The sequence below is a fragment of the Hydra viridissima genome, unplaced genomic scaffold, assembly GCF_058129835.1.
Source record: "Hydra viridissima isolate aposymbiotic clone 2 unplaced genomic scaffold, HvirCarnegie_v1 scaffold_1, whole genome shotgun sequence".
In the NCBI taxonomy this organism is placed as follows: domain Eukaryota; kingdom Metazoa; phylum Cnidaria; class Hydrozoa; order Anthoathecata; family Hydridae; genus Hydra; species Hydra viridissima.
The window spans coordinates 26,577,429-26,591,784 of record NW_028324300.1 but is presented as its reverse complement, the minus strand read 5'-3'; the positions used below and the strand labels follow the sequence as shown (position 1 = coordinate 26,591,784).

Here is a 14,356-nt window from a genome sequence, read left to right as displayed (position 1 = left end):
AGTATAGTTATTTTAGAAATAACTAGATTAGTTTTTTTTTATAAAATCCAAAGTTTGACACCTAATTATGTAAAAATATGATATCTTAATGATGCAGTAGGTATTAAGGATATTTCCTAAACAACTACTGTATTGTTAGGATTTCATAAGGATTAGAGACAAAGGGTTTCCATTTTTGATGTAAAAAATAATTGTTTTGGACTTTTAGTAAGAATGGATTATAGCTTCATTCTAATCAATTCAAAAAAACTATTATAAAAATTTTGAAAGAATTTAAATAATTTAATGTACTATTTAATGTGAATAAAACTTAATCATTTTTGAATATTATCTTTTTTCTTTTCGAGGAAGTACATCTTTTAATGGTGATGTTATTTTTGTTAAAAAACAGTTTATTTAATTTATTAAATTTTAATGAAATGAAATTTTGAAAAAAATATTTTGAAATTATTATGGATTCCTAATATGATCATGCTTTTGTTTTTAAGTTAAGATTTTTGTTTCTTACTTGTTTGGTTTGTATTTTATTTTAACCTTCTTTTTAACTTAATGCAGCAACACTATGATAAACAAATTTTGCAGCAAATACTTTTTGAACAAATAGTTTTTCTTTTTTCTGTTCAAATAGTTAAAGAAAATTTAAATGTTACCTTTTTCGTTATTTGAATAGTTTCTAATAATTTTCACATTTATGTAATTATCATAATTATGATACTAGGAATAAGAATTTTAATTATTCAGGCTAATGTTTTGACTCTTTTGTGTTTAGTTTTTGTTATAGTTAAATTTTACACTAATAGAAATACTTGTTCTTGACTTTTTTGTATATTTAATATATAATGCAGTTGCTGACTTTCTTAAAATATTTATCCTTTCTAGTTGGATTTTAATTAATCAAAAAATCAAAAATAATTTCGTTTTGGAGGCTGAGTAATGTTACTGACTTTTTATAGACATAGTTTGATTGTTTTTATACATTTATATGTATTTGTATATACATTTGTATATTTTATGTAAAATTTAGTATTTTTTTTCATGAAGCTCTATTTTTATTTTTACTTAATTAGTATTATTACTTAATCAGTTACTAATTAGCAACATAAAACTTTTGCTTTATGTTGATAGGAAGACTTTTGAATGAAGATTTTCCCAAACACAAAGACTTTAAATTATTTAGCTTGATTTTTATGAAATTGGATTTCTTTTTACATTATTAATTGAATATTGATAATTAATTACACATTTAGGCATTTTTAAATATGAAACATTTCATTTAGAAGAAAAATAGTTCACCAAACCAATTTGTCATTTAAAATTAAACAACTTACCACTGATTTTCTGACATACAGACAATAATTGACAACAATCTATCAAGTATTTATAAAAGTTCTCATAAAATTCCTTTATTTTTTTAAATTAAATCTAAGTTCGCACTAAGTTCAAAAATTTGCAATGTTAAACATTATAGATAGATGTTAAACATAATAGATTGTGAGTTTATAAAATGACTCAATATATTTGTTTGTACAGAGTTACTTTGGTAAAATTATATTATTTTATTTTTTTTTTAACAAACTAGGTTCAATGAGTAACACTTCAGTTAAAACAGAGGATGAACAAGTAATTAATGACACCCAAGAAAGTAATAATGCACTGCACAATTTTATTGACCCTAGCACTTTACCAGCAAGTTCTTTGGATTATGAAGGTATGAGAAATGCTTAAGGGTTTTATTTTATTAAAAAAATTCTTTTTTATAACAAAATAGTTACATTTGTTTTAGTTTTACAATCTTTTTTTTTATAAATATTAATAGTTTTTTTCTTAACAACAAATTTTACCTATAAATTGACTTTGTATTAACTATTCTGCATGTTTTTATAAGCATTTATGTGTATGTATGTGTTTATTTATATTATAACAGAGAGATTTTATAAAGTAGCAGTGGGTATTCAAAAACCTATGATTTTTACATTTTTTATAATTCATTGTTATAATAATTTAATTAGAATATTTTATTTCTTAAAAAAATAAAAAAGAATAAAACTTAAAGGCAAGAGAACTTTTGTTTAAACGCTTCTAAACTTTCCATGCTACTCATATTCTGAAATATTTTTAACATTAATCTTTGATTGCAAAGTTTATGTCTAAATTGTTTAATTATAAGACACAATCCTTTTCAAACAATTTTTAGCATTGAATAAGTTAAAGCATAAATGAAGTTTGAACTAAAAGTTGACCAAAGATTTCACAATGTTTTATTTTTAATTAAAGTTAGTTTTTCTTCATAAAATTCTTTACAAAAGCAAGGAGTCTCAAAAGAATTACTGAAAAAGCATTGTTTTCACAGATTTGTTCCAGTGCTTGCTTTAAATTTAAAGCTTGAAATCAGACACTGAGATAGCTTGGTTAACTTTCATCAACCAACCAGTAAAAAATAACAACCAACTTATTTTTCAAAGAATTTCATGAGCTTCTTGCTGTGAATCCCCTAGTTTCAAACAGATATGTGTGTTTATTGGGTATGCATATATAATGATGTATGTTTGAGTGGGTTGAATTTTTTTTTTTTTTTATAAAACACAGAAATGAATTAGCATATTGGTGTCTCTATCAATGATATGTAAAATAAATGTAAAATAAACTACATTTACTTTTGCCAAATTTATCTTGAATTTTACAGTCAACTCAAAATGATGCTATTTTCCATACTTCAGATATGACAATTTGTGCTACTAGAAGTCAAACCAAACATCTACTTTTTGGTTATCTGGCTGATCTGCCTACAAATCAAATCCCTATCAGACTATAATTAACCTAGTAAGATAAAGAGTCAAAGGAAGTTTTGGAGAGAACAAAAGTTTTTGCTCAACTTTGTAAGTAGGTTTCTCTGAACCTCTCAATTTCTTCTTTGCCTAAGGCGAAGAAGAAATTGAAGAATTTCCAGGTCAATCTTTATCAAAATATGCTTATTTCTAGGTCAATGTTCACAGAATAAAAATAGTTTTTTTTTCAATACCCTCATTAAATTTCAATATCATTTCTTGGTTTCCCTTCAAAGCTCTAACACATTTAGTCTGCAGAATCTAATACTCTGAGACCATAGGTTATTCTATAAAATTTGTTGTTTCATAAATTTTTGGTTCAATTTTTTAATTTCAAGTTTTCAAAGACCAAAAATGAGTGAAATCTCATAGATTGAGAAAATCCTAGTGTATTAAGATCAAAGTTCTTGTTTCACTATTAATAGCATTAACTTGCTTTTTCAGCTTTAAACCATGTTCTTTCCCATTGTGTAATAGTGCATTATTTGTGAATGCACTTCTATAAGATTGAGTTTTTTGCATAAAATAGAAATGACCTGTTGGATGGGATAGGTATTTTTTAGGTTACTTTGATCAGTTGTTGCTAGTTGCTTAAAAATGATGACATCCCATTCATCGTAAGTTCATTGTTTAGTTGGTTTTTTAGATAACCAAAGATCTTTTCTATTACTTAGACACTCCTGTGAATCAAGTTCTTTATATTACCTAATGTAAAAATCATATAGAAGAGTTCGTAATATATATTTTGTAAAACAACTGTACCTATGAAGAGTTTAATATTTTTTGTGTTGACTGACTACATATTAAAAGATGTATTTTTGAGACAGTGTAAACACAATATTCAGGTCAAAATCATCTAAATCCAATGTCAAATTATCAAAAAAAATTTCTTTGATATTCTTTTGTGATAGAGTTTTTGCTGACTCAGCATTAATGCGACAAAGAGTTAACAAAGCAACCAGAGTATTCTTCATAAAATTTCATAACATTTTCATATTGTTGAAATTGTAAAGTATTAAAGTTAAAAAGTCTTTATAGAAAGTAGAAATACAACTAAATAACCTATCACAAAAATGTCAACGAAACATAAATTGCATTGGAATTGGCTAATAAACTGCTATAAGAATTGTTTAATAGCTTATTAGCTAATCATAACTAATCTATAAAGTTGTGATGGAAATCACAATAAAGTGTTTTGACAAGCTCCTGATGTTTTTTTAAAACTAAATTAAGTGATATATACTTAAGTTTTTTTTTGTTTTTAGGAATCATCATATATTTTTGTAATTGTATCATGGCTAGAACTTTTCTGGGTATAAAATGATGATGCATCCTTGTGGCAGGAATTTTTCTCTTAAGCAAATATCTTTGTACTAATTGTGCTCAAGTTTGGTCAACTTCCTCATTTTAAAGTAACAGATTCCATTTATTTTTTCTTTAAAAAAGGAGTACATTATCTTAACATCCATAATCTGTCCTGTAGTTTTTTCGACTTCCTTAAGAATTATTTAACACACTCAATAATTACAATGATATTTACCATGTTTTGTAGCAAAAAATAAAGATTAATTAAGTTTTTAAGTTGTGCTGCACAGCAATCTAAAGAGTATTTAACACCTAATTCGTCAGGTAATTTTTCTTTGGTATATCTAATTATATCATCTTAAATTTTGTAGACAAAAAGATTGTTGTTTGAGGAATGTTTTATCTTTAAAACAAAGCACAATTGGGTAAAGTGACAATTAACATTTTTTCTAGTGATATTCTTGAACCTCATCCTGGACAACATGTTGATAACTTTCATCAATATTAAGCTTTCTTTTTGCCTAAGATTTTCTTTACAGTTTTTGTTTAACTGTATATGAGTGTGTGGTAAGGCCATCAAGTGGCAAGGTAACACTAGTGTTGTTTGATCAGTACTGCTGTTTGGTATTTTGGTGGTGGATCCACACTCATTTTGATTGCTTGAAGCTTTAGTTATAGTGCAACACTTAGGTTTTAAATTGAATTTTAAAAAGCAACTTATGTTTCATTAGGATTGAACAGTAGTAACCATTTTTGAGCATTCTGGTTTATGTTGTAATAGCCATTTTTGAACAAGTTGGTTGTTCTTAATACTTACAAAGTCTTTTTTCCCTGGCATCACTTGTAAAAGCTGATCATTAGAAGTCAATTTTAGTATGACTGTTTTTGGTTTCAAAAAAAGATAGGTTTCCAAGTTTTATTTCTGGTAATGATAGATTACCTTGTTTTTCTTTGACTTTTCATTTAACATTTTCACTCAGAACCTTCAAAGAAACTTGGTGTCTTTTTATGTGTCCATATTTCTAATTAGATTCTGGTGTTGATTGCACCTCATGGTGAGATGGTAAAAGTCTACAACTGAGTTTTTTTTTTTTTAAATTTCATAAATTAACCTATTTAGATCTGTCTAGATCATTATCTTTGTAGACCTTATTGTTTAAACTGGTGCTAGCCATTTTTAATGTAAAAGAGGCTTCTTTAATATATCTTGCTAAAGTAACTTTTTGTGAGACCCTGTCCAATATTTACTTCTTTAAACTTTTGTTTTTATCAGATATTTTGTAGTATTTTGTGAGACTTAATTTGACTAGTTTGACTAGACTTGATTTTTTTCTCACTTTGTCGCTTCTACTCCTTCTGTGAACAAAAATCTTCATTAATTTCAACTGATTCCTTGAAACTATTGTTGCAAAATATCCAATCTGGGATAGTGAACAGAAACTTTTGGCTTTAGTATTGGTTTGGGCCAAAACCAAACCAAAAATTCTATTACGGCAACATTCTACTTGTTTGGGTTTTGGCTAAAACTTTAGTCCAAATTATTATTGTAATGAACCAAAACTTTGATTAGGAGATTTTTTTAAAATTTAGATAGCTTGTGATTTTTTTTAAGTTTAGATAGATTGGTTTTCTAATGAAATTGGTGTTTTAGTTTTTTGGGGGCATAATGAGTTTTAAATTATAAAAGTTTTAGTAATTTTAATTAAAATAATTTTACATAATTGATTAAACTTACTATTCTCAAATCTATCTTTAAGTGAACTTCAAATATTAAAAATGTCTTCACATATTCTACTTTTTATTCAATTGTTACATACTGATCGTTTAAATATCATGTTTCCCATAAGTCACTAGAAAAGCAAATCTATTTTATTCCAAATATTTAATTAAACAAATTTGAATGATAAATACACTTCATAGGAATGGTGTTTGTAAATATCATTCAATGTGACCATCACTTTCCAGTATTAATTGAATGTGATCAATAAAAGACAGAAACACTGGTCCAATATTATCATTCGTTATTTGCTGAATTGCTTTTAACAATGGAGCCTTTAGATTTTTAAGCGTAAAAAGTGGAACAGGCGCATATACAAACTGTTTAATTTTGCCCCTGTACCAGAAATTATAAGGCAATAATTTCATATTATTATTGTTATTATTATTATAATTATTATTATTATAATTATTATAATTATAATTATTATTATTATTATTGTTATTATTATTATTATTATTATTATTGTTATTATTATTATTATTATTATTATTATTATTATTATTATTATTATTATTATTATTATTGTTATTATTTTTGTTATTGTTATTATTATTATTATTATTATTATTATTATTATTATTATTATTATTATTATTATTATTATTATTATTATTATTATTATTATTATTATTATTATTATTATTATTGTTATTATTATTACTATTACTATTATTATTATTATTATTATTATTATTATTATTATTATTATTATTATCATTATTATTATTATTATTATTATTATTATTATTATTATTATTATTATTATTATTATTATTATTATTATTATTATTATTATTATTATTATTATTATTATTATTATTATTATTATTATTATTACTCATTCTATTAATATTGCTTTGATAATATAACTATTACACATAATTTTTTAATATCTAAACTAAGAAATACTTTTAAACTTAAATTTGTTATAAACAATATAAGAGAAAATTCAGCGATTAAAAGTTTAAGTACAAAATCAAATCAAATAAGTTGCACAATAAAAATAGACTTTTTTTATATGCTTTTATGTTTAAAATGGCTTTTGTAAAAGTTATGTCTCTTAATAACTGTCATAACAACTTTGCTTGTATACCTTTTACTATTGCTATAAAAAAAAACTAATTTATCAAAAAAGTAAGGTTAGTGTAAGTATAAGGTAATAATAAAAAAAAAAAAGAATTAAAAGAATAAATAAATAATGATTAAGGTAAGTTAAGAGCATGATATAAAATTTCAAATAATCAGCTCTTTAAATCAAGATTACAATTACAAGTAAACATTCTCAGTTATTTTTTGAAATAAACATAGTTATCTGTTTTAAACTTAATTGAATTTTAACAAAATCAAACACAAGTTTTTGTTTAAATAGTTATTTTTGCATTTAATTTTTTAGAAACTTTAATAAAGTTCTTTTTATGCTTTTCAGAAATCTCTGAAGCACTGAAAAAGTTTTATCTTAAATCTGATGGAAAAATGGATGAAGTTGTGCACTTATTAAAAAATCCAGCTAAAGTTGAACTCTTATATAAGTTCATTGAGTTGACTGTAATTGATGCAGATGAAGTGGAAAAAGATACTGTAAGTATTGCTGAGCGAGAGTCATTTCTTCAGAGACAAATGGCCTATAAGCCAATTGAGTTTAATGATGTGTTTTCAAAAGAACAATCTTTACTGCTGATCTCTGGTATTGCTGGAATTGGAAAAACATGGTTGCTTAAAAAGTGCTTACTTAGCTGGGCCAGTGGTATCTTATGGGAAAATGTGGATATTGTCCTTTATCTTGAATGCAGAAAGTTAAATCAATATCAAAATATTGGTAACATAAATGAGCTACTTAATGTTTTGTACAAAGATATTTTTCAAGGGTGCAATGTTTTTGAGTGTTTTTCTATTCTGTTTGTAATAGACGGGTTGGATGAGTTTGCTTACTTAGATGAGTTAATAAATCATAATCCACTTAATCTTAGCAAACAACCTGTTGTTAATGCATTAGCAGAAGCATTGAATACTCAAAATCACAAATGTGTTGTTGCTGGAAGAGTTGGAGCTGTATCACAATTCAAAAGCAGAGTGACAGAATGTACAGAAAAATTAAACATTCAAGTAATGGGATTTAATGAAAAGGGTATAAATGAGTATATTGAAAAGTTTGGCAACAAAAAAGAAACCATTAAAAAAGTACTTAAAGAGTCTCACTATGCTAAAGCCATGGCATCTGTTCCATTTTATCTATCAGCAATGTGTGCAATTATTTCTTTTAGTGGTTCTTATTCTTTCAACACTATGACTGAGTTGTATTGCTGTATTTTTTTATACTTTTTTCAAAAACATATTTGTAAAACTAATGAAGCACTTCATAAGATGATGCAAAGTGAGAGCAACAAGCAAAATGTTTTAAGAGTTTGTAAAGTTGCATGGGAGTTGTTCAACCAGGGTAAAATTATTTTCTTCTACGATGAAATTAAGAGTATTGTTGAAGACTTGGATAAAGTTGAAAATGAACTTTTGGGTTTCATTGAAAGAGTTGAATCACAACTTAGTTATCAATATCAGTTTGCTCACCTCACTTTAATGGAGTTTTGTGTTTCTGTTCATGCACACGTTTATTTGAGCCCAGAAGAGATTATTGGTAACAAAAAGTTGCGTAGCTGTTTGCCTATGATCTGTGGACTGGCAAATGAAAGTGAGAGATGTTTTGTGAGATTTCTTGCTGGCTTGAAGATTTCAAAGAAGGAAAGTAATTCCTTGCTTGGTATGTTTATGAAAATTATTTTAAAAGATTTGAAAACAAGTTTGTACTTCATTTTATAGTCAAATGTTTGTGATTTATAGTGAAAATGGGTCGATTTTTTGTTAACTTGTTCGCTTTTAAAGAAGAAAGGAATTTATTGCTTCATGCTGTATTCAGTAAGTTCAAGATAAATATTTTAAAAATGACAATATTATACTTCATCATGAGTTTTAATTAATTTATTACTTTTGTTTATTTGTTTATAATGTTTATTTTGTAGTTTTGTAGTTTTTTTCCTCTTAAGTTTTCACATAAATTTAAATGCAATGCCTTTTTATTATATTTAACGGCATTTTTCCTAAGAATAAGCAGTTTTTTACTTTGCCTATTTTTTTGAGAATAAGCAGAAGAATGACTAAGTATTTAGCTATATCCATTGAAAATACATGTTACTAATCTTTCGACATTATCTTAGGCCAGCACACATTAAAAAAAGAATACAATTATTTGAGAACACAAATAAAAAAACTTTTTTACCTGTAGTTCTTCTTGTTTTATCCTATAACATTTTTTTATGCTTAAGCAACTTTAACTTCAATATAGTTGCCATTATTTTTTATCATCTTCTCGTGTTAAGGCGTGTCCGGAAGCCATGATTCGTGGTATCAATGTGATGCACCTCTGAAGGACTAAATGCAATAAACTTGTCATTTCGGGCATTTCTAGACTGCTCAACTGTCCAATGTTTCTCATCTGAGAAAATCTGAACTGTGGATTTTTGCTTGTTCATCCAGGAGAGCAAAGGCTGTGTGCCTCAAGCTGTTTTAAAGTTCTTCTTACTGTTCTCTCATGAACCTTGAGCTTTTCTGCTGTTTTCCTAATGCTTTTTAGTGGATTGTTCTTGTTTCTGTTGTGTTTTAAATTGTATCCACCACTTTCTGGCTTCCTGGTGAAACTCTCTGACTTCTTGACCCAGAAAACAGTAACTTTGGATACACTTGCCGTCTCACAAATCTTTGAGATTGACACTTGGGCGTTGAGCAAATCCAGGGCTCTTTCTTTTTTCTAATTGCATCTTCTGAACAATCTGGCGGAGTGTTAGCAAGTCAATTATCAATGGTTCTGAGGATACACTAATTCAAGACATCATTCCACCAATGGAGTTACACCATTTTTTGGACACAGTCAATCAAATGTCACAGTTTAGTGTCATGCAAGCAACTGGATGTTATCACTTCAGGGGCGTAGCATTTTATTTTTTGACATGGTAGGTATTTTTGCGACTGCCTATAACTTTACTGTAAATATTGACAAAGCAATCAATGGGTTTAGATGCTCTGGTTTATACCCAACAAATGACCTTAATTTTAATGATGAAGCTTTTGACACAGCTTCGCTCACTTATGAAGCTGAGTCATCGGAAATCAGTCAGCAATCTTGTGAATTGCCTAATTTGCCTCTTGTTGCACCTATACAGTTGCCAAATGACATGAACAAAACAACTACTGCTGCAAAATCGAAGGCTGTTGAAGATGCAGTTTTGCCAATTGTTGATTAGTATTTTGGCCTTAAATCCCCCTTAAAAATTTAGGAAAAGATTTCCCCTCTTCCCAAAATTCCTGTAATAAGGCAACGAAAGAGAAAGACAGTCAGCTGAAAATCTTACTTCTTCACCTTTAAGGAAGCGACTAGAGAGCATGAAAACAATCTAAAAGAAAAGCAAAAAGCAGTCATATTGTGTAAAGAAAAAGCTGCACTTAATAAGGTGATCAAGCAAAAAATGAAATCGATAAATTTGAAGACAAAGTGAAGAAGCTTGAAAAGATGAAAGCAGAAAAATCTAATGGAAGAAAGAAACAAAAGAAAAGGAAGAAAGATATGGTTTCTACGTCTGGAAGTTTTATCACTGATACAACTCTATGCACCATATGCTCTTGTCCACACAATGTGCCACCATTTTATGATTGGACACAATGTACTAAATGTACATCTTACAGTAGTAGCATAAGTCTGGATCATCAGGACCACTTTTCATGTGGTCCTGATGATCCAGACTTATGCTACTACTGTAAATCACAGTCATGTATATGAATTTGAACATTTATGTTAGGTAGTGATATAAATTAAAAAGAAGTTATTTATTTTCAAGATAATTGCATAGAATAATTGCAGTGTTTATATTTCAGTTACTTTAATAAAATGTAAAGAGTTTTTATATAAAGAGCTATTAATAGCTTTTATTTTAACTGATAGTTATTTTTAACAACTGTTTAAAGGTTTGGGGCAAGATGCACTCCTTGGAGCATCTTGCCCCACGGCTAGGGCAAGATGTCTCCTTGCACAATTATTAGTTTTTTTTAATTTTAAAATTATCACCAGTAATAAAGTAGTTATTTTATCTTATTACAGTCTTCTCTTATAAGTAAACTTTGATATTAAAAAGGAAATGTAAAAGTATTTGTAATATACGCCAAAGTTTGTTAAGGAGGGAAGGGGGGGGGCATCTTGCCCCACCCTACTCTACAATTCTTTTCCACTATTTCAAACACCAGTTGCCTCAGATCTTTAGAGGTTAAATTAAAAAACCTTGTCTCCATATCCATTAAACTTAATTCATTTTTTAAGGAATGAATTAGTATTGTTCTATGACCTCCTAAATCTCCTGTTATTTTTCTTCTTCAGATGAATATGAGATGTTCATGGAATGCTTCTTTGAAGCGCAGGCGTTGATAACTGAGGATTTGAAAAGATCAATTGATGAACGAGAGTGGTTTATTGATATTGACGTTGGAAAAAATGCTCATAAAGTTTCACATGAGATATATTTCATAGAGAAGTTTTTTGACGCAGGATTCAAGTTGAACAGTTTAGATGTTGATAAAAATATTTTAACTGAGGATGAGAAAAAGCTTCTCATTTTATGTTCAACCAACGTTCATGATGTCTGGCTATATCATCCAGTAAAGATCGATGGGTGGACACCGAAGCAAAAGATCGAAGAGCTGCGGATATACATCAGTTATACTCTCATATCAAAGAACGACTTCGAAGTTTTCGTCCTTCCATGGATTCGACTCGCTGTAGTATTAGAGCTTGACCTTCACAAAGACACGGACTTCATCGACGACATTTGTGAATGGCTTCGTGGTTCGAACTTCAAGAATTTGAAGATCGAGTACCGTGGAAAATCTTTTTATGACATCAAAGAGTTGAAAAAGTTAAAGTGAGAAAAACGAAAGTTTCTTGGATATTTAAATATTTTTTATCAGTTAAAAATGTAAAATGTATATATTTAAAATTAAAATTATGCAAAAAAACTATTAAAAAAAATATGTAAAATGTAAATCAATATGTAAAATTTATATAATTAAAATTGAAATTATGTAAAAAAATTACTTAAAGAAATTAAGTAAAAAAATTATTTAAAGAAATTATGTAAAAATGTAAATAAATATGTAAAATGTATAAATAATAGAAGAATTAAATATGATATTAAATGCTATGTAATTATAACAAAATAATTATTTCCTTTAAATCATAAAACATGGTAAAATATAAAATGATTTTTTTAATTCGAGTTTTTTCTTTAAATAAGCGAAAGTTTGTTGTTTATAAAAGCTGAAAGAAGTTTTAAGTACTTGAAAAAATTATAATTGAAATTAAAAATATCAGGTTGGTTTTTTTTGTTGTTATCGATAGTAACAGTTATGAAAAAAATATTCGAGAATTTTCAGAATGGAAAGTTTTTTTTTGAAAAAAAATGTTTTAAATTTTATTAAAGATAATCAGTTGGTGTTTTTTCAAAACAAGTTTTTTCAAACCCTGATCAACCCTGATATTGACTGATTTCGATATTAAAATAAATTTGCCGTTTCCATAGCAATAAGAGTAACCTTTAGAAAGTAAAAAAGGTTGAAATAAGGGTTCTCACTTTATTAAAGCTCTTCCCTTACTTTACAATTATCTTTTATGTAACAAGATAATTGTAAAGTAATTTATAGTAAATAATAAAACCTGCTTGTGTTAATTGCCGTTGCATTCAAAACATAAATCGTCGCATGAGAATTATAGGGTTCTAACTGACATTTTGGAAAAAAATGAGTTGTAAACATAATCATGATGGTGTAGACAATATCTATCATCTGTTAAAACCCTTTATAAAAATCTCCAGATTTGAACAAGTTTTTGATAAAAGTTCCAATTTCAACGCAGGGTTTTGTAGCAATTGTTCAGAATTTTAAAGTTCCTCAGAAATTGTTTGTGCCAGAAGGTTCTATCGGCATAAACAACCAATTTATTTCAAGTTTTAAATAAAAGATGGCTGCTCGCAAAAATAAGAAATTATCTTTGCAAGATGTTTTAAATGCAATTAATGAAGACTTTAATTAGAATTTTTCATCCAATATCAATGATGATTCAAATGATGAAAATTGCAATAGTGAAGAGTCAAATGAGTAAAGTTTTTATAAATTTAATTTAAGTACAACGTTTGCTTATAAACAAAAAGAGATCGAATTTAGACCACAAATGCTTAAATTTAAATAATCTTATAATTTTTTACCGAATAAAGTACAAATTTATTTTTTTTTGTACTGTTTTTAAGTTTTATTTTTTTTTCTATAGTCATTAACTGTATGTCATTCTGTTATATAATAGAGGTATTTCGTTCAACACCGTTGTTTGTTCTCTGGAATCTTCTTTGTCTCCGCAGCATCCTGATAATTAAACGGAAAAAGCAAGGTAAGTTAAAATAAAAAGAATCATTAAGAGTACACCTTTCCCATAACAATTTTATCTGATGTATTACTATAATGGTATTTTTATATTGTGTTTCTGTCATTTATATGTAATTTATAACTTAATACTTAAGATTATTGTCAAAGTTATGTTTTCTTGATTGCATAGGTTACTTTTTATAATCTCAATGTTTAGTTAATTTTCAAAATTTTGTCTTTTCTACATTAGAATACCTTTTATAGATTTGGTAAAGATGGTCCTCTTGTAACAAGTAGCAAAAAAAAAATAAAAAGAGATCTAGACAACCAGAAAAATGGAAAATGAATAAACGTAGGAAATTATGCCAGTCTGGAGAGTCTTATGTTAGCAGTACTAAAAATATAGTTTCATCAAAAAAGATTTTAAAAACATGTAAAGAAAACTGCAAGTATAAATGCAACGCTAAACTTACCTTTGAGCAGAGAATTTTTATTAAACAGTCATCTACAATATGGACAAAGATAGGCAAAACTTTTTCATTTTAAGTTCTACAAGACGTAATGTAACAGCTCCTCAGACTAAAGAAGGTTTTTCAAAAAGACATTATTCCTCTCAATATTTTTTTGTTGTAGCAAATGAAAAAATCAGAGCTTGCAAAACTTTATGGATACAAACACTATGTATTAGTCAAAAAATTATTTACAACGTGCATGAAAAGAAGGATCCGTTGACTGGTACGCCAAAAACAGATATGAGGGCTAAGCATACTAAAAGTGTGGTTACAGATGAAATAAGAAATAAAGTAATTCACTTCATAAGTTCATTTCTAACAGTTGATAGTCACTATTGCAGGTCTTCAAGCACCCGACAGTACTTACCCTCAAATTTGAATTTAAAAAAGATGTATCAGCTGTACATCGAAACGAATAGTGAGGAAGAAGCAAAAAAAGTTAAAGAGTCTTACTATATGGACAAAGATAGGTAAACTTTAGATTTATA

At 27.2% G+C, this 14,356-nt stretch overlaps 1 protein-coding gene across 1 annotated transcript; it reads left to right on the top strand.

Moving 5' to 3' along the window:
* Nucleotides 1-1,189: 1,189 nt before the first annotated feature.
* LOC145192039 (NACHT, LRR and PYD domains-containing protein 1a-like) lies at nucleotides 1,190-13,367 on the top strand. The gene is made up of 6 exons (XM_090077413.1): nucleotides 1,190-1,374; nucleotides 1,580-1,708; nucleotides 7,337-8,662; nucleotides 8,743-8,817; nucleotides 11,324-11,864; nucleotides 13,298-13,367. The coding sequence occupies exons 2-6, from the start codon at nucleotides 1,585-1,587 to the stop codon at nucleotides 13,365-13,367; spliced, it is 2,136 nt and encodes a 711-aa protein (XP_089933539.1). The 5' UTR covers nucleotides 1,190-1,374; nucleotides 1,580-1,584.
* The last annotated feature ends 989 nt before the right edge of the window (nucleotides 13,368-14,356 follow it).

What these genes read in the sequence shown, in the direction of transcription:
- LOC145192039 (XM_090077413.1), top strand. Translation starts at nt 1,585, where the DNA reads ATGAGTAACACTTCAGTTAAAACAGAGGATGAACAAGTAATTAATGAC. An exon ending in AAGTTCTTTGGATTATGAAG is followed by an intron (nt 1,709 to 7,336) that starts GTATGAGAAATG and finishes TATGCTTTTCAG; the next exon opens with AAATCTCTGAAGCACTGAAA. An exon ending in AAAGAGTTGAAAAAGTTAAA is followed by an intron (nt 11,865 to 13,297) that starts GTGAGAAAAACG and finishes GTTATATAATAG; the next exon opens with AGGTATTTCGTTCAACACCG.